The sequence below is a fragment of the Fringilla coelebs genome (genome assembly GCF_963513975.1).
Source record: "Fringilla coelebs genome assembly, chromosome: 12".
NCBI classification, from domain to species: Eukaryota; Metazoa; Chordata; class Aves; order Passeriformes; family Fringillidae; genus Fringilla; species Fringilla coelebs.
In genome coordinates, this window is record NC_140038.1 from 2822933 (window position 1) to 2844794 (window position 21862).

General features: G+C 44.7%; 1 protein-coding gene across 2 annotated transcripts in view; it reads left to right on the plus strand.

The window, feature by feature from the left end:
- TMEM266 (transmembrane protein 266) overlaps nucleotides 1-21862 on the plus strand; it is an 81961-nt gene that overhangs the window by 57931 nt on the left and 2168 nt on the right. For both annotated transcript variants that reach the window (XM_084214123.1, XM_084214122.1), the window contains 2 exons: nucleotides 6003-6189; nucleotides 16068-16118. In XM_084214123.1, the coding sequence (XP_084070249.1) occupies nucleotides 6003-6189; nucleotides 16068-16118 (238 nt within the window). The remainder of the gene's footprint in view (nucleotides 1-6002; nucleotides 6190-16067; nucleotides 16119-21862) is intronic.

Genomic DNA, 21862 nt, shown 5'->3' on the forward strand with positions numbered 1-21862 from the left:
AAACAACTGTCTTGGCTGTATAATATCAGGTAAATGTACTAATTTGCTGCAGTTAGTAACATAAGACATTGACAGGAGTACTGCATCCTTTATTTGTAAATTATTAGCTTCATAATTCAGTCAAGAAAAAGTTGTCAGCGTTATAATATTCACATTAACGTTGTGTACAGCATCTGATGGGCACAATGGCTCCTAATGGTATTTCATGTCTAAATTTTTGCCAGGTTTTTGCTTTTTCGTTTGATCATCGTTCCTGAGCTGGTTCCTGGTGTTGCTGTGTGCTTGTCTGTTTTGGGGGAAGGTTTGTCTGGCTGTGCCCAGAGCAGAGCAGCAGCCAGAGGGTTCCAGGCTGCCCTGCCCGTGTGGTGCCGGCTGTGCCAGGGCAGGGGGTGCTGGGGCAGACAGGTCACCCTGGTTCCCTGCAGCCCAGCAGGGGGGCAGGCCCTGACTCACCCTGTGCTGCACCTTTGTGACCACTCTGGGATTAATAATTGCTTTTATTCAGTAGTTACAAGTGGGCTGAGAACATTCCTGCTGGAAAGGTTTCCCAGCACTTCCTTTTCTGAGCTCCTGTCTTTGGTTTCCTACTGCTTTGCTGCTGCTCAGGCAGTTGGGGTTAGAATTCTCAGGGTCTGGCATGTTCTGCAGATGAAATGATCTTGAAAGTTTCAAGCAAAGTATTAATTATTTCATTAGAGGAATTGGGAAAAATAGTTAGCCTGTTTTGCTTGGGATTTAAAACAAAAATAATTGGTGGCTGGTTCTCTGAGAAGTCCCATGCTGATTTGAAGCTGGTGCTTAATGCTAGGCAGACAAAAACAGGATTTCTGTTTTAAAAATTAAAAGCAGGAAAGATACAACCTCCCTTCATCTTTTTGAATTCTCTTTCTTTTGTCAGTTGTGGATTTTTTTGACCAGTGATGGTATATCACAACTATAAAGTACATTTCCATTCCTGACTGACTTTGGAGATGTACTTTTGCAAATATGTTGCTCTTTCCACATGTTGCTTTTTGGCTAGCTGTACATCTGAAAAACAGAATGTATTTATAAATTAAACTTGCACAGACCACCACTTTGTTCTCTGTAGTACCCCACTGCAACTGTTTGAATAGTTTGCTTTAAATTTATTCTCCATTGGCCTAAAAAAGAGGTTATTAAACAGGAATGGAGCACAAGGGATTTCTAAAAATGGGTAAAGGTAAAAGGAAAAGAAGGCTCACTGCAGTCACTGTCAAGAATATGCAGAGTATATTGCTGATGGTTTTGCTTTATCAGGATAGCTTAAATTGCAAAACAAAGTTCTAAAGTTTCATTAGCTACAAATTCCAGTCAGGGAAGATTGCTCCTTTTTCTCTGGAATCACCTGTAAAGGAATTTCCATTTGTGATAATAGATATACTTACCTGATCTTTTCTGCTCAGCTTTCAGAAGAGTCATCCAGCTGAACACAGCCCAGCCAGGAGTATGTGCTCAGCCTTATCACACCAGAGCTCCTTTTCTGTCAGTTCCTGTAGAACTGGGGTTTGCAGCATTCTTAACAGTGCAACAACTATGGGAGCTGTAATTTCTTTTTTTATCTTGTAATATAATTTGTACAACAGCTGCCAGTTTAATGACAGGGCTATTTAGCTGGTAAAATTACCTATTGGAGGAAGAACGTATGCCATCCTCTCACAATAATTTTAATTTATTCCTAACTACCAGTCATTTTCTTGGTGGCTGGAAGGCAGCCAAGGTCATCCCATGTTTTATTCTACCCATAAATCATTAGTTTGCAACTGTCTCCTGATTTTTATTGTTACCAACAATGGCTAAACTAATGGAAATAAACATTGGATTGTATCCCAGTGGCAGATGAGTTTTAGGGCAGGGCATTCTGTACAGACAGCACTAATAGAATTGAGCAGTTATTGCTCCTGCATTAAACACAAGTAAGCTTCTGGCTAAAATGTTCATTGATCTCTCAGAAACTGTGTCAGTCCTACTGTGTTGTTAGGCCATTAAGGGGGAGTACTCCATGATTCACTGCTAAGTCTTTTTTCAAGTCTTACATGTGTATTATAAAATATCAGCTAGCATGGGTGGCCCACTTAACATCTCCTTTCACATGCCTGGTTTTACTGTCTAGAGCTCCAGGTAGGTCTGTCAGTTTACCTGCTTAGAAATAATCACCTAATACGTCATTTGAGTGAGGAAGTGCTCAGGAGTGCCCCATAATTATTTCTGGTTTGTTTCCTGACAAAACATTGCCAGGTTTGTGCTGCAAGAGGACATGTAACAGATTTTGAAAATGGTAAGTTTAAAATTCCCATTGGTGAACTTTCTCTCTGTGCCAGACAATCTAGTTACTCATTCTTCTAAAAAGCTTTTTCTTGGTAATAAGTGTATTTTCACATCAGCCACATTTATTGCACCTTTGTTGCTGTCTCCAGCTCCATCGTGGTGGGTGTACCCAGCCAGTTCTCAGAGGTGCACAGTGACAGTGCACAAGCCTGGCATGTGCAAACTTCCTGTTTGAGTCCAAGAACAAACATTTTCCTTGTGAGAATGGGCAAGCACTGGAGCATCTTGCCAGGGAGGTAGTGAGAATTTGAGAGACAGGCTTTCAGCAACCTGAGCTAAATGGAACTGCTTTAAGCAAGGTGCTGGATTAGATGGCCCTCCCAGTTCCATTGCAGTTTAGATTATGCTGGGATTCTATAAAGTTTTCAAAAAGACTTTTTCCATTGCAGAGTATGTTGGAGCTTACTGGTGAATACCCACCAGCAGCTACCAAAGCATGTGTAATTAAGGAACAGGAATGTCCTAGGTGTCAGGAGGTGCTTTACCTTTGTCTCCTTGGTCACAAGTTATCTTCTACACAAGAGCATTTTTTTGCTCACTGGCTCTCTTTCAGATTTGCAAGGTATCTTCCACAGAGCTAGTACCTATGAGTTAATTTAAGCTAATCAAAGCATGTGTTGAAGTTTATATGTGGTTTCTTTGGTCATCTGATGATATGTAGAGTGTGCTCCTGCCCTGCAGGCTGAGGAGAGGATGGTGTACCTGAAGTACAGACCGTGGTTTCCTCAGTCCAGCCGTGCTGCTCCAGGTGTCTGCTCAGATCACTACATCAGCTCCTACTGCAAATAAAAATTGGACATGTTACCTTGGCCCAGAATTTTACCTTAAAAAGACTGTTATATATACCTCTTGATGGTTTATTTTAGCTGCTCTGGACTGCCTGAATGCAGTCAGAGCAATCTCATTAGCTCTTGTACACATTAGAGCTGCCTGGGGTCAGTGTGCAATATAATCTTCAGTAGATAGAAGCGCCTACAACCCAGTTTGCTCATGCAGCCTCTTGCTGCATGTCACCTGTAAGGAACACGCCCTGAGACTCAGCCTCTGGCTTAGGGGTTGCTTTCAGTGGCTGACACTGTGCTCCAGCACCTGCAGGATCCTGGGACAGTGCTTAGGAACCAATTCCTACCCAGCCAGTGCTCTCTGTAGTTCCTTTATGAACAAAAACTCTGTTTCTCATCTGTGACAGAGGTCCATTGGTATCCAGGTTCCGTGCCTGTGACAGGGTGACACTGGCACCCAGATTTGGTGCCTGTCACAGGGTGACACCAGTGCCTCAGTCCGCTGCCTGTGACAGGGTGACACTGGCACCCAGATTTGGTGCCTGTGACAGGGTGATGTTGGTGTCTGTGTCTGGTTCAGTCTGTGCCCGGTGTGTCCCGTAGTGCCCGGGGTGTCCCGTGGTGCCCGGTGTGTCCCATACCCGGGTGTCCCTTGGTGCCCGGTGTGTCCCTTGGTGCCCAGTGTGTCCCGTGCCCGGGTGTCCCTGTGCCCGGTGTGTCCCGTACCCGGGTATCCCTTGGTGCCCGGTGTGCCCGGGTGTCCCTGTGCCCGGTGTGTCCCGTACCCGGGTATCCCTTGGTGCCCGGTGTGTCCCGATGCCCGGTGTGTCCCGGTGCCCGGTGTGTCCCTGTGCCCGGTGTGTCCCTGTGCCCGGTGTGTCCCTTGGTGCCCGGTGCGTCCCTTGGTGCCCGGTGCGTCCCTTGGTGCCCGGTGCGTCCCTTGGTGCCCGGTGTGTCCCTTGGTGCCCGGTGTGTGTCCCTTGGTGCCCGGTATGTCCCGGTGCCCGGTGTGCCCGGTGCCCGGTGTGTCGCGGTTGGCGGCGCGGCTGCAGTTCCCGCCGCGCTCGGCAGGTGGCAGCAGCGCCGCGCGGCGGGCCCGTGTCCCCGGGGCCGGAACCGCTGCGCGGCCGGGGAGCTGGAAATAACCTGGAAATAACTTGGAAATACCTTGGCAATAACCTGGCACTACCCTGGCAATAACATGGCAGTAACCTGTGCTGTTTGGAAATGCTCACTCCGTCCCCAGGAACTGCGAGTGCACAGGAGTTGGGCTCTCCCCGTTTCTCCTTCACACCTGTATAACGCAGTGATGCGTTCAGGCTTCTGAGTGTTACAATGCTCAGCAAATCTTTGTAAATCCTGAAGCTCCTTACATTGGATCTGATGCAGACAGTTATTGAGCTGACTTTTATCAACTTCTGTCTCTTGGTGTTAAAAAATACCAGCCAGATTTTTTGTCTTGCATGAAAAAACGAAATTGTACCATACCTCTAGGCCAGAATTAAGTATTTCAATGACAGCTATTTCTTTTTCTGACACATGTGAATGTTTTTGAAGGGTAGAAAAACATAAATTATGTTAGAGCTAGGCAACATGAAAAAAAATCTCCAAATTTCTTTTTTGCCTAATTTGTTTGAGTGCATTTCTTCCATTGAACCAAAGGAGTGTCTGCAAGGGTATCTTTCTCTCTTTAAAGGTGGAATATAGGGTATTCTTTGTGATTCCTTGTTTTTTTCAAGTCAAGGATAAAACCTGAAATTCCCTGTGTTCATACTGTACAAGCACCTTGAGCTTCAGGATGCTTCAGGCTGGCTGGGACCAGAGTTAGTAGTGCCAGTTCTTCCTAGCTGTAGGTTAACACAATAACAAGAATCTGCTATGGAGGCTTCATTGCAGGAAATCGGGGAGCAGGGCAGTATTTTGACATTTGCTGATTCCACCTGACTGCCACTGGCAGAAGACCTTTGGTTAAAAGCAGTGAGCACTTGCAGCCAGCTCTTTGCAGCTGGATTGCAGATGGAGGAGAGGCTGTGTGCTTTGTTAGAGCCCTGGATTAGCTGCTTTAATGGGATCTGGAAAGCTTGAGCTGCCCTTTGGCTTTCTAAATTTGAGTCTTGCAATAGGCCTTCCAGTTAGTGTAGTTCCTTCCCAGCTGCTCTGGAAAGCAGAGTCTCCAGGTGTGGCAAACTGGAACCCCTTTTCAGCCTATTAAAAAAAATTTGTTTTCTTCTTGCATCGTAGAAGATACTGGCCATCAAAAATGAAATCTGCTGTATCCCTCAGATTGTACCTGGTAGCTTCTTTTTTTCAGGAGTCTGCTCTATAACATTAGTCATGAGCAAATCCCCTTGTGGCTGCAGAAGTTCTTGAACATGTTTGAGAGGAATGGCCAGAAAAGTGGTAACCTTCCCCAGGGTTTTCTGCACACTGCTGAGCACAGGAGATTTCAAGTCAGAAGAGGACTGTAGCATCCTCCCCTTGTTGTGATGAGTATTCTGGGTGCTGCTCAGAGAACCTTCCCTCCACTGGAAGCCTCATTACAAAGTCTGGTTAGGGATATTTGTCATGAACCTAACTCCCTAAATGCCTAAAGTGGTCTCTTGCAATAAAGGTTACATGAGGTTGTGCATTAAGACTTGTTAAAATCGTCCAAAATTACCTTCAGGATGCAGTCATTGTCTTTAGATGTGTGAGCAATGGTCCAGCTCACCTGGGCTCTGGGAGAGCAGCAGCAGCACCTTGGACTCATGTCTGCCTCAAGCACAGTTTGTTGTACCTGCAGTGTCAGGGATGAGTGGTAGGTCCCCAGCTGTAGCATATCAACCTCTGGCTGTGCTCACCTGACATGGGTGTGTGCTGTTGTTTTCCCTCCAGTTTGAAATCAGGCAGCTGAGGGCCCACCTTGCTCAGCAGGACCTGGACCTGGCTGCAGAGAGAGAGGCTGCCCTGCAGGCCCCACACGTGCTGAACAAGCAGAGCAGCAAGAGGTACAAGGTGGTGGCCACGGAAGACTCGGACGACGAAACCACCGAGAACATCTCAGAGCTGCGACCTGCACGAGGTGAGAGCATGGCTGATCCTGCACAGGGCATCCCACTGAACACCTGCACAGCTGCAGAGGGGCTGCATCTGCTCTGAAGTGGCAGGAGCTGTTGTATTTGGGAGCAGGTTCTAAATGGAGCCAAAGAAGTGAGAGGGGAAGCAAATGGCCACTGTGTACCTTCCCAGTCTCCTCATGGCCTCATCCATGTGGAGGGGCAGCAGCCAAATGAACGTTGGCCAGAGGATAATCACTCACAGGTAGAAGCAGGGGAATTGGGAAGAACATTGAAAAGCAGTTTTAGTCTTTGGCCACATGCATTTCTGTGGTTTGGAGAGGACTCCTGCATCAGCTGTGGGGCTTGCCTGCCCTGGAGGCTGTGCTCTCACCAGTGCCCTAAAGCTGCCAGTGTTGGGCAGGGCAGCACTGGGGCCAGGCAAGGAGGGAAGGGCAGTGGGGACATCCTGCTGGCATGTCTGAGTGCCCCTGGCCGTGGTGAGGAGCACTCTGCTGCCTCGGGGTGTCTGCTGGCAGCTCTGTGCTTCGGGGACAACAACAGTTACATCTGCTTGGATCACATCTTATTATCTAAGGGCTGGACCTGATTTTTTTTCTGGAAAAGACAAAGCTCCTTTCCTGTGATGCACCAGCCCTTCCAGTGGAGTGCAGAATTTCTCCTGCTTTAATGTAATATTCCAGAGGAGACAACACTTTCTGCCTTAGTGGTGTGTTAGTATTCCTTGGGCATCTTGGCTTAATTATTGTGGATCTGTTGGAATACAAAGTTTGCACAGTATTTTTATGGTGGTCAAACTCCTTAGAATTCAAGGCACAGATATTTAAAAGCTGTTAGACATTTTCAAATTATAATCCTTTCCTTTCTGTACAGAGTAGTGAAAGCATGTAGAAAATTGTTTTGGTTTTTTCCACTTTATAATATCTAAGCACTAACTACAGTAAAGCCATTAATTATTCCTGATATGAAATTGTGTTTAAAAGCAGACAGTTGAGCAGACTGACCCCTAAAATGCATTTCCCTCTTTTTTGTAGTATTTCAGAGGTTTCCCCAGTGGATATATTATAATTTATGCATGTGTTCCTTGCGGGTTACGTTTGGGACTGGAGAGTGTTGTGCACACTGTAAGGAGGCTTGCTGAAATTTTAGTGCTGTGGAGGTTGGTCTAAAAATTCTTCTGTTCAAGGTACTCGTTCCAACATCCAGGTTAACAGAATTACTCATTATTCATGTCTTCCTGTAAAGTGCTGCCCACACTTGAAACAAGGTAGACTCCCAAACTTCAGGATTGATTTCTGCACTTAGGTTACATGATTAGAGGGATTTGTGCTTTTCACTGATAAAAAAGACATTGAGCAAATAAGAAAACATGGATTGCTTCACTTATTGGGTCAAATGCAGTTATGTTATATTTAAACATTTATACTGAATATGCAGAATAAATTTCCAATTCCTGGAAATCATCTAAAAGTACCAGAGATAATGTTTCTCGTGCACTGTATTATAAATTGCATACAAAGTCTTTGTAGGTGCCTTGAGTGCTCGTTTACAGTATTTGAACAAGGAGTATTGTGGAATGAGGCAGGAGCTGGACAGGAGAAATTCCCTGTGTTCTACAGCAGTCTGTGGTAGTCTGTCACCCCATGGGGCTGCCAGCACACCCAGAGTGCCTGAGACACCCTGACCAGCAGTGGTGTTCAGTGTGCACAGCCCAGGGCACAGGCAGTCCAGGCAGAGGATTTCACACAGCATTTCTGGGATTATTTTGCAGTGCTGGCTTAGGGATTGCTCCTGTGTAACTGGGGAGTCTCAGCTCACAGCTGGAGAAGGCAGTAAGGACCCTGGGCCAGCCCTGCCTCATTGTTCTCCCTCCCCACCTCGACTGGGGCTTTCTGCAGCTCTCTGGCAGCAGCTTTTATTCCCAGTGATAGGCTGGCAGGGGCTGCAGCAGCTCTCTCCATCCTCCCTTTGCCATGCTGGCAGGATCTGCTCCTTCTGAGCAGTGCAGGTGGCAGCCAGAGCTGCCTGTGCTGTGCCAGCTGGCAGCAGGGCATGGCTGAAGGTGCCTCCCTGTCCTCTGGGTGGGATCTCCCCTCTCCCCACCTGCTGGGGCATGGAGATATCAGAGATGTGGCCGTGCAGAGCACAGGCAGACCAGACAATTCCTGTATCCTCCTGCAGTCACTCTGGCTCTGCTGCCTTCAGGGCTTCCCACACCACTTGCTCTGCCTGGAACTTCAGCCACCAGTGTTTTAACCTTTGGGTCAAGGTGTGTAACACCACTTTAGGGATTGCTTTGCAACCATTTTCTCTAAGCTGTGTCTTTTATCCTTAAAGATTCCAGAGTGAGGGCTGCAGCTAATCATCCTGAGTGCCACTTGGGAGCTCTGGAACATACCTGCCATGGCTATTGCACTGCCAGGGAGAGGAGAAATGAGGGACTAGGTTGCCTCCACTGTGGAGAGGAAGGCAGCAGTTCAAAGCCACCATTCAGCTGTTTGGCAGAGCTTGCTCTGATGTGCTGTTCTTTTATGCTCTGGCAGAACATTAGCCCTACATACAACACCTGAGGCTGGGGGATGGAATGGAATGCCTGTGTTTTTGCCAACTGAAACTTTGTCAGCCTTCAAAAAATCACTGTCTTCAGAGAGCTCTGAATTCTGCCAAACCAGCAAGCTTGAGTTGGCTAGAGAACATACTGCATGAGAAAATGGGATATTCCATCTCAGGCTAATCTTATTTCCCCCATCTATATTGAACAATGGAAACATTCAGTGCAGAATTCTTCACCATGAAGGGCTGATGGAATAAGAAAGCTTTGAGACTTTTTACTCATTTCCCTACCTGGAAGTTTTATGGGACAGTGCATAAGTTAAAGCTCCTCAGGGGCAGCTGTAGCTTGTCTCTGGTATTTACACAGGATTTTGTGCAACCATTTACTACAGCATTCAGTAAAGCAAGTCAGGTAACCCCAGTACCACATGGTACGTGCAGCACCTCTGCAGATTTGTGTAAGGATACACAGTGACCTGCACCAGGAGAGCTCTGGGTGTGCTGGCTGATTTGGGAGTTTCCAATTCCATGTTTTCACCCAGATTTTGCTGCAGCAGATCTCCTGCTCTTTGTATTTTAAGTGCCTAAATTGCTGGTGTGAGAGTGGGAGAAGCAAGGGCTCTGGTCAGATGGACAATGGGCTCTCAAAGAGTCCCTTGACTCCCCAGCTTGCATTTCATGCCTCCTCCTGAAGGCCAGTCCTGTGCTAATTCTGGGAACCATGAGCTGGTTGCTGCCTCCCACTTCTGTCTCCCCAGAGCAGTTCACCAAGAGACCTCCTGACACAGTAGGAACAACACTGTGGAAAATATATGGATATATGGTGTTTCCTAATTAATATGGTAAAGAAGCAGGAAGTTTTTTCACCTTTAATTTGCTTTGAATTGAGGTTTTATTTCTCTTGCCAAGAATTTTATCTCCAAACCAGAGAAATGTGAAGGCTCAAAGAGTTTTCAGCCTGCAGGTCAAAGGGTACCAGTATCAACTGCAGGAAACAAACAGACCCCAGAGAGGGGCAGGGCTGGAGGGGCTGCAAACCCAGGGCAGAGCTCTGACATTTGCTGCACTCTCAGAGCACTTCAGCTCTGTTTGTGAAGAGCTTGGGCTGAAAGCTGCTGCCTGTGAGTGCACACAGCATCGCTAATGATGTTCAGGAGCATTGTGGTCAGCCTTTCTCTGAGAGCAGGGAAATACCCTGAGTGCTCCTTTCTTCTTCCCAGAGATGGTTGCCATTTCACATAATGGCAAATATCATCCTGTCTATTAATCTCTAAATTATAAAGGAGGTTCTAAATTATAAAGGAGTTCTTAGCCCGTACAGTATGTAGCTGGTCATGGTGACAATAATAGCTAATGTTTTCTTGTTCTGCACAAATCATTTTTAGTGTTTGGTATACAAAGTTCCAGGCTTCAGGGGATGCCAGGTTCACAGTGCCCCCTCCAGCCATTAATACTTCCTTCCAAAATTTATTATTCTTTAATCTCTCCCATAACATATGAATTAGAGTCCCTAGTGGAAATTCCTCATTTTCCTGCATATATCATTTCAGTTTTTGAAATTCTACAGTATGGCCATATTGTAAGATTAATATACCACCCTTCTATTCCTTTGAGCAAGAACCGGAACTTCACATGGCCAAAAACCTTTTTTTGACTGTTCTGAGTCAAATTTCCATTTTTATGGGGTTAGCAGTAAGTCTTTTGCTTTGGGGGACAGCTGCAATTTATGATCATGCTTTAAAGAAAAGTAAAGCTTGCCCTCCCCATAGGTACCCACAGTTTTGTAAGTGAAGAAAGTAAGGATATTGGGAGGGGAGCATGAAAACTTCTGGAGCTTCAGAGGGCTTCCCTTAGCATTATTCATAAGCTGTCTGAGAAGGCAAAGCAGGGCACTGGAAAGGATTTTGTCAGTTGTTCCTTGCAAGGCAGTCTGTGCTGGTTGGATGCTTTTAAACTCTAAGCCAGTTCCTTTGGTGATCATCTGTTAGTGCTCTAAAAGAACCCTGTTAGTGCAAAACAATAGATAAAAAATAGTTTATGGTTATTTTCAAATGCTGAAATGTATCTACTTTGAAGTCTACTCCTGGAAGTGGAGTATCTAAGTGCACACCACTTCAGCTTGACTTCTCTCTAGGTGCCTCTTCCAGGCTTTGTGGTTCTCTGCACTGACCAGCCAGGCAGGAATCAAAGGAATTAAACCTTAAGCAACACTTGGAGAAATGTGTGTGCAGTTAGTGGAGTCAGGCTCTTGTGTTTCACAGTCACCAAATGGGTGGGGTAGGAACTGCTCACTCCCAGAAGGGGCGAGCCTGCAGTCACGGCTGTGAGGGTGAGCTTGTCTCTCATCATTAATGTGAAGAGGTGTGAAGGCATTGCTGACAGGTAGAGGAACACAGGGCTGGAATGCTCTCCAGTGTCCAAGCATGCAGCCTTTCAGAAGGATCCCTTTCATGAGCAGATGGGCTCCCCTGGCAGCAGGGATTGCTCTGCCCTCTGCTGCCTGCCAGGGGCCTGGCTTCTGAAGCGTTACAAGTCTTTTCCTAATTCTCAGATTACATTTATTTGTTGCCAGTTTATAACAGTTTGTTCTTGAATCCTTTTGCTTATTTTTTTCTTATCTTGATGATTGTTTTGGTGGCAGCCATATTCTTCCTTAGCTTTGTATTTTAGACTCAGCAAATGTTGCTGTTTCAAAGACAAACCCAAGTTCCTCTGAGTTTCTCTGTCCTGAGCCAGCTGAGATGTGGCTCTGCTGATCCATACTCAGGGAAACAGGTTGGGAAGAGCCCTGAGAGTCGCCCAGGCCATGCTGTGCCCACAGCCCCCCTGACACAGAGCTGTGCTGCATGCCAGCCCTGCTGCAGACAGCTCACAGTGCTCTTGCTGCATCCTCTGCTCGAGTGAGGCCAAAGCCCCCCGTTTGTTGTCAGGATTCTGGGTTTCTGTCCCAGCAGCATCTGCTGATAATGGAGCCTGTTGCACATCCCAGGCTTCCTTCTGCACAAGGACTTTGACCACAGATTGATTTCTTACTTAGAACCAGGCTGAAGCAGTTGCTCTGTTTTCTCTGCAAGCTGACTTTACAGTTGCTCTCAAGATGGGACATCCAGGCCCAGGCATCCATCCAGCCTCTGCAGGGACTGGATGTGTGTGAATTGAACAGTGGGGTGAGTACTGCAGCTTGCAGTAATGTACCAATCTGTCTTCAGACCAGAGGCAGGGGAAGTCTCCTGGAAAGTGCCAGCTGGCTGCTCTTGGTTCCTGTTGAAACAGATGAAAGATCTGTTTCTTTAGAAACCTCCTAGTAAAGACTCTTTTCTGGAAGGAAGTTGGGGTAAGACATTACTCTGAGGACTCACTTCCTCAGTGGGAGGCTGCACAGCAGAAATAAGAACCTTCCAGTTCAGAAAATTCAGCTTGGAGAGACAGAAGGCAGTACAACCAATGGCAATAAAAATATGAAATAAAACACTCTAATCATGAAATATTTCAAAATAAAACCCTGTTTTTAAGGCCTTTTCTTGTATGCAGGGGAGTTGCAGATCAGTCATGAAGGCATTGATGAAACAATTTAAGATCATTGTTGAGGCATTATAGAACTGAAAGAGCTCTGCCTTGAGTGGAATGTCATTTATATATTTCACCAAATTTATTAGGTTTTTATGGGGCCGAGAGAGAGAGACTGCAATGTTGTCTCTTGGGTCAGGTGAGATTATATGGCACTGTACTCTAAGTAGTTTATCACTCCCTGAACCATTGCAGTGTGTATTTGGAGTCCTGCAGGAAAAGAACAAGCAGATAACTTGGAAACCTTCATCAGACAAAATCCAGTGCTTGTCAGACAGATCCTGACTGAGAACCACACGTTTTTTCAATAACTGGGGTCTGGGCAGCAGGCAGAGCTGGGACTGCACTGCAGTGAGCAGCCTGGCAGGGGGCTGCATACAGTGACATGGGGCAGAGTCTGAGCAGCCTTCCAGCCAGACATTCCCTCCTGGGGGTGGGAGTTCTGGTGGTGTTGGAGTCAGCCCCACTGTCCCTTTGTGGTCTCTCTGCCTCCCCCTTGGAGCTGTCAGCCCACAGTGCTTGGCAAACTCTGCTGAGGGCTGCAGAGAGCAGCCTGTCCTGCTCCTGCCTCCCCCTGCTCTGCAGAGCTCTCAGCTGAATCCCTCCCCAGGCTCTCACTGTCCCCATGCTCCCCCTCTGCAGGGAGGACTGCAGATAAATCCTTGTTCAGCACAGGTTTTCACGTGGGGGAGAGCTGCCACACTCTTCCTTCTCAGCTCACACCTTTTGGAACTTCATCACTGAATTTCCTGTCATCCCCATTTCCTTGGGGCCCTTTGTTAAGGTGGATGTGGCACAGAGGGTCATGGCTTAGTGGCTTTTCCAACAGAAAAGTTTCTGTGATTCCTGCTGCTACATGTAGCAAAAGGATCCCAGTCACCATCCAGGGACATTTTCATAAGATTGCCATTTAAATGGGAATCAGGAGGGGAATGCTTTTCCTTTCTGCTTACTGCCAGTTTTTTAGTTTGCTATAAATGCCATTTGGGTATCTTTATAGCTAAAGATAAAAGGTCTGCCTTCTGGAAAAGGAAGTGCAGGTAACATTCCTGTGTATTGGAGGAGATGGAGGAGAAAAATTAAATCTGGATCCTGAAAATTCCAAGGTGGTATAAATAAATTTTTTTTAAAGGGTTTAAAAAAAACCCCATGGAAATTGTGAAGAATTAAGTACTTCTTAAGACAACTCCCTTTCTGCAGCTGAAACTGGATTAGATTGACAGCAGAAAACACTGTAGAATGTAAATAATACAAGTGCTCAGCCCCTTGTGTAAAAGCTGCTCTTCCCTGCTTGCTCCTGCAAACTCCCTTGGTGCCACCAGCTGATCCTGATCCCATGGGAGTCCGAGCAGGGCCTTCATGTGGGAATCCCCACAGTCCCTTCAGCAGTGCTCTGTGGTGCTGTGGCTGTGTGGGTACATTCTGCATGCACAGATGGGTGCTTTCAGTTGGGTGTTTGTTGCATTATTTTGAACTCCTTTTTTCAGCAATGTAGAATATAATGGGAGGTAACTGGAATTGTTCATAACCTTCAATGCCCAAAGCAGCTGAGACTCCCATATGACTCAGATGAGTTTGTTAATTGTCAGTTTGCTTTAATGTAATGATTCAGAAACTTAATCTGTTGTTGAAATATTTATTCTGCTGCTGTTATTCCATTACTCTTTATTGGTTTTTATTTGTAAGAAACTACTTAAGGTTGAATATATGTATTTTATATTTACATACACATGCACACATGGATATATTTATACATATATTTTTAATTTATAGCTAAATAGATCAGCAGTGGTGAGCAATGACATTAATAAAGCCATCACAGAATGACATAAATTCTCCTCCCAGCTCAGAGGGAGCAGGGGCAGTGCATTTCTGGAGCCCCTCTCCATCCAGAGCAGCCTGGCTCTCTGCTAGCTTGGCTTGGACACAGCTGCTGTTTGGGAGCAGTGCCCGGGTACATTCTGCCAGCTGGCAGGGAGGGGTGGGGCAGTCAGAGTCTGCAGTCCCAAGGCAGCCTTGGTTTGAGCATTGAGACACAAAAAGCAGGTGAGTGACTTCTCCAAGCGCTTCCTCTTTGATGCAAAGTGTCTTGGCATTTGGAGAGACTCTGCTGGGAGCACCCAAGGCCCCCTTGGTGGCTTTTGTCAGGTGCCAGGGGAGGGGCCCTCGTCCAGCCAAAGTGCTGTGCTGTTTTCCTTTGTCTGCTTAGAATTGGACTCCAAGATGCTGAAAGTGCCCTGCCAGAAGTGCAGCTCCAGAGGCATTCTCTGAACCAGAACCTGTGTCTGTAGCTGGCAGGTTTGGTGGCACTGAGAGTATCAATTATGCACGACTGAAATGAAGTGTATTTTAGTAGCAGATAGCTGAAAAGCCTTGCAATGTACTCCTAATTCAGTGGCATCGCCCTGAGCTACTCTGAGGCCTCTTTTTTAAATTCAGACATTAGCGCAAAGCACACCTCTGACTGCAGGCATTTAAAGATCAACAAGGGCCGAAAAAGCTTTTAAGATCCAATGAAACCAGGAAAACAACGACATTTCCTTTCAGTGTCAGGTTAGATTGCCTTCTTATGAGTGCAGCTATTTCAGGTACAGAGTGCTTGGTGGTTTGGGTCTTGTTGTGTGAGGAAAGTGTTCCCCAGAAAACATCTGTTTCTTTCACCTGCAAACCGCAATGTGCTGTGATGAGGCAGGACTGTAGCCACAGGGACCCAGGGGGACGAAGGAAATCTGGCTCAAAGGGATGAGCACGGCTTTCTGCAACATGGTATCAAAAAGAGCACTTAAAAGGAGAGAGTGCTTTTAGAGCACAGATACACCACAAATTGGGCAGGTCAGGTTGCCTGGAAGCCTGATGTTCTCTGGGCCTGCCGATACTGTTTCTTAGCAGCAGTGTTTGCCTTCTCTCAGAACAAGAGAAGTTTATGGTTTTTTCCACAATGGTAAAATGTTCTGCTTTTCCATAAGATAACAGTAAATCTAAAATCTGTACATGCAGTAGAGCTGCTGTTTTCCATTCTGTGGTCACATCTTCATTTTTCACTTGGTGTTGAAGTTCAGGTGTAGCTCTCCTGCATGTTTAGTATTACACCCTTGATTAGTAGAACTCTTTATAGTAGGTTTTAAGCCAACCAATAGTGTAATGTTAATATTATGCTGTATACTTATATGCATGTGTTATATACACCAAAGTACCTCTTCATTCATTCAAAATGGAAAAGAAGTGATATTATCTTAGAAGGTAGGGAATTACACATCAAAATCATACATGGTGCCTCCCTTTCTCCTGTGGGGAAGGAGGTGATTTGGGGATGTCAGTGTGCAGCAGCAATGGGTCTGTCTGTCTGTGATGGTGCCCTTGGTTCAGCCTGTCAGGATAAATCCAGGTTTATCTGTGTGCCCTGGGTGGGATGGGAAGCCCTTGCTGACCAGGGAAAGGCCAGTGTTGTGTTTGTCTCTACAGAGCAAGGGGAATGGCCAGCCCTGTGTCAGCCTCTGGAAAGATGACAGAGCACCTTTCCTTTGGAGCCCAAAGTGCCCCATTCCCAGGCTGGTGCTGCAGAGGACTGTGACAAAGGATAATCCAGCCCTGTGCTGGCTGCAGCCACAGCGTGGATGGGCTGTAATGCACACAGGCCTTGTGGCCTAAAAATGCACAGCGGGTGGCTCTGGGCATGCAGGGAGAGGAAAGCTTTCCATGGGCTGGGATTCAGCCATTGAATTAAATAAATGCTCTTCTAAGGGCTGCTTTTCTGTTCTTTCAGAGGATGACATGAATAATTACATCAGTCGATACTACAACGAGCCCAGCAGTGGTGAGTGTTGCTTGCAAACACAAACGTGAGTGGGATTTTTGCATTGCCTTGTGTGCTGTAAACCAGGTGAGACTGGGCAGTGGTGTGGATCTGTCCTGGAAATGAAACCCACCAGAGAGTCTTCTGGTTTGGTCCATGGAAGTGTGTGCCAACAGTCATTCTCTGAAAGTTGAAAGGCCCCGAGTTTGCTCTTGCTGATGGCACTCAGGATAGTTTGGAGATCTGGAGGGGTTAATTCCCTGTAGCTGGGCTGTCCAGCTCACAGAGCAGTTCAAATGGATCTGAGAATGAACAGTAGGGACAAAATAAATGAAGAGAAAAGAAGTGGGGAGACAGCTTAGCCCAGCACCACGCTGGGAACCTTTCAGAAAGGTTAAACTGAATGGTGGGAAACCTCAGCGGCTGGGCCTGACCCGAGGGCAGCCTTCAAATGGATGTTCCTGGCAGGAGTCCTGCTGGCAGGGGGGGCTCTGCTGTGCTGGGGGCTCTGCTCAGCCCTGCTGGGCAGCACAGGGGGCTCTGCCTGTGCTGGGGGCTCTGCACAGCCCAGCTGGGCAGCACGGGGGGCTCTGCCTGTGCTGGGGGCTCTGCACAGCCCTGCTGGGCAGCACGGGGGGCTCTCCTGTGCTGGCAGCTCTGCACAGCCCTGCCCAGCCAGGGCACAGCGGGGCAGGAGGGGCTGAGGAAGGCAGTTCTGACAGATGGGGGTGTGCACACCCCCCTTGTGGATATCACATTTTGTATATTTATTAAAAACTTGTGTGTGCTTAAGTATAATGTTATAACTGTATATCTCCACATACACATCCCCATATATATATATATATATATATATACACAGGTTATAGGAAAGAAAATGTGTGTGTGGCTGCATATGCATGTACATAGAATATACACGAGGTATGTGTGTATATATACATATATATGCATTTATGTATGTATATATACATAAGCAGAATGTATTACATACTTTATCTCGATATATAGTATGCCTACATAGTGAAATGTAGGTATATATCAATATATTTCTCTATATAAAGATATGCCTAGTATATATATAATGTGTGTGGATGTATATAAACCAATACTGTGTTCTATATATGCATAAATATAGATATACATATCTATATACACACACAAACCCAGATAGATATACATGGATAAAGATGTAAGTAAACATAAACCATGTTTGTATATGTATATATATAATGTATCCTATATGTCTCTCCAAACATACACACATCCCCATATGGGTATTATGTAAGTATATTTGTGCACTTATAAAGGTATTTTTGGTTTTGTGTCTACATATATAGGTAGATCTTGATCTAAATATAAAGATGTGGGAAAGACTGTGTGTCTGTACATACTGAGATATTTTATTAGAATGCATATATCCAATGCAGAAAGGAGTGTGAGAGGAGAGATGGTCAGAATATATATGTATATATTATAGAAATACATGTGTATATATTACAGGAATGAAAATATATCTCTGTATCATGTATTGTATATCTTTAATCCTGGAAATAGATTCATATGGAACTGAGGCTACATAAATACTAACCAGAAGGGAGTGTGCACGTCTGGTTGTAAACCCAGCTGGCATTGAGTGGGATCCAGGCAGGCTGGAGAGGGGCTCCGGAGCCTCCCAGCCCTCAGCAGGGCCAGGGGAAGCCTGGCCCTGTCCCTGGGCGTCCCCAGCACGAGCCTGGCCGGGATCAGGAGCAGCCCTGAGGAAAGGACCTGGAGCTGCTGCCCCGCTCAGCCCCACCTGCAGAGCTGGCCCAGCTCTGCCCCAACAGGATCAGGATGAGGATGAGGATGAGGATCAGGATGAGGATCAGCATCAGCAGGACGTGGATCTGCTGCAGCGAGCCTGAGGAGGCCCCGGGGCTGCCCTGGGCCAGGCTGGCAGCGCTGAGGGATGAGCCCTGGCAGTGCCCAGGCCAGGCTGAGCACCCTGGGATGCTGAAGGTGCCCCTGCCATGGCAGGGGTGGCCTGGAAGGTCCCTCCCAACCCAGAGCATTCAGTGACTCTGTGGGCACACAGCTATTGTACTGAATTCCTACACTGTGTCCTTATGTACCTGGGCAGATGGATGTGCTTGCTGAGGACAGCTTCTGTGTGTGCCCATAGATCAGGATCTGTGCCTATGAATATGGCTGCAGTATGTTCCCCTGCATTTAAAGATCTGTGAAGGCACTTGTACATGTTTGTGTCTATAGATTTCTGTTTTATATGCATCACAGAACATGTGTGTGTGCATATACAGCTGTAATGTATGATGTGTCTATAGCCACATGTATAGATGGAGAGCTCTGTACTTGGATATGGCTGTGTATAGTCTGTATATACATACATCTAGTCTGTACATAGTCCATATAAAGATGCTTTCAGTGTGGCATATATTGTGTATATATGTATGTCTATCCCACATATATATGGGGATAGACACATATTTATAGATGTGTAAGAGAAACTGTATATTCATATTTTATATTTCTTAGGTAATATAAATCAAGGGGGATGTGAATGGCTGTATACACATATTTTTAATATGTATAATATGTATGACATATAATGTGGACCTATCTCTGTGTGTGTATCATGTATATATATTATAAATTACATCCCCATATATATAAATTCCTCACATAGACATAGAGGGGAAAAAGTGTGTGTATCTTTCATATGAAAAATATATACTTGTTTTTCTAGAATTATATAAGTACATGGAGTTTTATGTATAGGCTTATCCCATATCTGTGTGTGTATAAATGAGGCTATTTATGCATATATGTGCAGACAGATGCAACGACAGGTAAAGATCTGTGTACTACTTTAGTATTTATATGTGTATAAATATATGTAAAGATACTTCTATGGATACAGGGAGAGATGCATGTGAGAGCCCATTTAAATATGCATATGGTTTATGTATTAGAAAGGACATGAGTGTATATATAGAGACATATGTATTATATATAGAATATGTGTACATATGTAGATGTATTATGAAGGGGAAACACAGATACATGCATAGAGACATTCCCTCCATAAATATGGATGTCTATATATAAAGCTATGTATATGGGTATATATGTATGTGTGAGAGAGAAAGCCTATGAATCTGTAGACAGATGAATTACATAGAGAGCTATTTAAAAAATGTACACACATGCATATAGAGGTATAAAGTATTGGTTTTATTTGTGTCTATCCCTCTACATACATCCCCAAGCTCTGCAGGACTATATTATAAAGAGGTATGAATCTATACCGAGGTATAGGGTATGTAAAAAGGGAAAGGTGTGAGGCACTGTGTCTGTGCATGAGTATGATGTATTTCATATTTGTACCTCTGTATGTATACATTGCACACGTATCTACAAAGATATACACATATGTGTGAGTCTCTGTGTGTGTAAGCATTACAGATATATACATTGTGTCCTATATATGGGGCAGATAGGCACACATATTCCCCCATCTATATGGATAAATGTAAATATAAAATTGGGGGGGGACACCCTGTATATACCTATGTATTTTTATGTGTATGTGTGTAGAGACAGATATATACACAGGTATATGGTACTGTTTATAGATGTATATCCCCATAACATACATTGAGAGACATTAAAAGGGGGAGGCAATACAATTTTATATGTATAATATGTATCATTGGTGTTATGTATAATGTACTATATATGTATATCCCTGTAGCTGCAGCCCCTGTGTATGTGCACACAAATTTATAGGTGTGTATATGTATGTGTGTATGTACATACACTTACATATGTGGGGATTTGTGTTCTATTTAAGGAGAGCAGAGGGGGTATTGTGTGTTCCATGTATCAGAAGTCCATATGTCTGTATGCTATATTGTTCAGGGGACTCTTCATCCATGTACACACTGCCTGTATGTCTGCAGAATGACTGTGTGCAAGAGCCTCTGTGTGTGTGCATACATATATATGTATAGTGAGCAGGTATATACAGGCATATCCTGTTTATTTACAAGTGCATGTGTATATATACACAGGTCCCTTGATATTAACCCCCATTATTCAAATAGCAATAAAGATATATTTAAGTTCTCAAGTAAAGTTACAATGGATTTTTAACATATATTTGTATATAAATACATGCATCTTATAAATAAATATACACACATAGAGAGGTGGGATCTTTGTTATTTAGTAATAAATATATATATTTAAGGGGTGGGTTATGTATTAAGAGTGTATATGTTGGTGTATATACGTGTGTGTGTGTAAAATACTCTGTATGGAGCTCATGTATGCACATATTGCCCATATCTGTATGGAGACATCTATGGATTCTGTGTATGAAAAAGGGAGAGGGGGAGACAGACTGCACATGTGTAGCAGTGTATCCTACAGAGCATGTATGTGCATGTAGCTACAGGTGTGCAGCACTGTTACTGTTTGTGGATTTCCCTCTAGCCTTGCATGCCTGTGTCGCTCTCTGACCAGGTGTGTGCACACACATCTCACCTGTTACATGTAAGGTGTGTGCAGGTGTAGCTGCAGTGTATATCCTGATCTATACATTGTCCCTGGGTGTGCACACCATGATGAGCCTGTGCATTTCTACACAGTCAGGCTGTGCAGCTGCAAGTGACAGCTGGATGGAGTTAAAGAGGGCACTGCAGAGTGCATCTGTAAATGGCTGCATAGGCACAGGTGTGAGGTATTGTGTGTGTGCATGTATGTGCAGTCTGTCATATGGACACACCCACACTCCCCATAGCTGTATGGAGAAGGCTATGCAGTATAAATTATATGGATTTACACGGGACAGGCACATCTATGTAGGTGCATATTGCATTACACAGAGATGTATATCCCTATGTGTAGATCCCCATAATAAACTTTGCTGCCTATAAAAGGGTGTTTGTATATAATTTAAAACATGTCTAAAGGTTGGGGGTGTCATGTAGAGCTATAGAGTTATACATGTGTTATATGTATATCTTATGTATATACAATCCAGATCTATATATACCCACTATAAGACATAAGTAGTCCTACACAAAGGTAAGTATACATGTGTGTAATTGTATACATTCTATTTAAAGAGTAACAATTACATTTTCAAAGGGGGAGAACAACTGTCCTATAGCTAGTACATATATACGGTTTCATATATCTGTGCATAGATGTACACAGACACACAGCTATGTATGTAGAAAATGTACATATGTGTGTATAGGTCTAATGTATTACATATGGGGCTTGTACATATACATGCACAGATACAGCTCTTCCCCATATCTGTCTGCTTAAATCTATATTTAAAGATTAGGTATGTATAAAATGTGGGTTAAGACTGTGTAGATACACCTATGTATTATATATGTGTGTGTCTGCACATGTGTAGAGAGAGGTATGTGGTATTATATATTGATATGTATCTCTAGATCCCCATAATTTACTTGGAAAGCTGTAAAAAGGTACATGTGTGTATATATATTTACATAGATGTACACATCAAAAGATTAAAAGGGGGAGGGGGTGTTCATGTTGCTCATGTATAGGTAAAATGTATTCTGTATATCCCTGTAACTGTTCCCCAGCCATACACACACAGTGAGAAATCTATGTATTTTAAGGTAAGTATACTTGTGAGGGAAAACACAGGTGTGTTCTATTTATAGATAATAATTCTATGTAGTTAAAGGGAAGGCATGTATTATTAGTCTATATATTATATG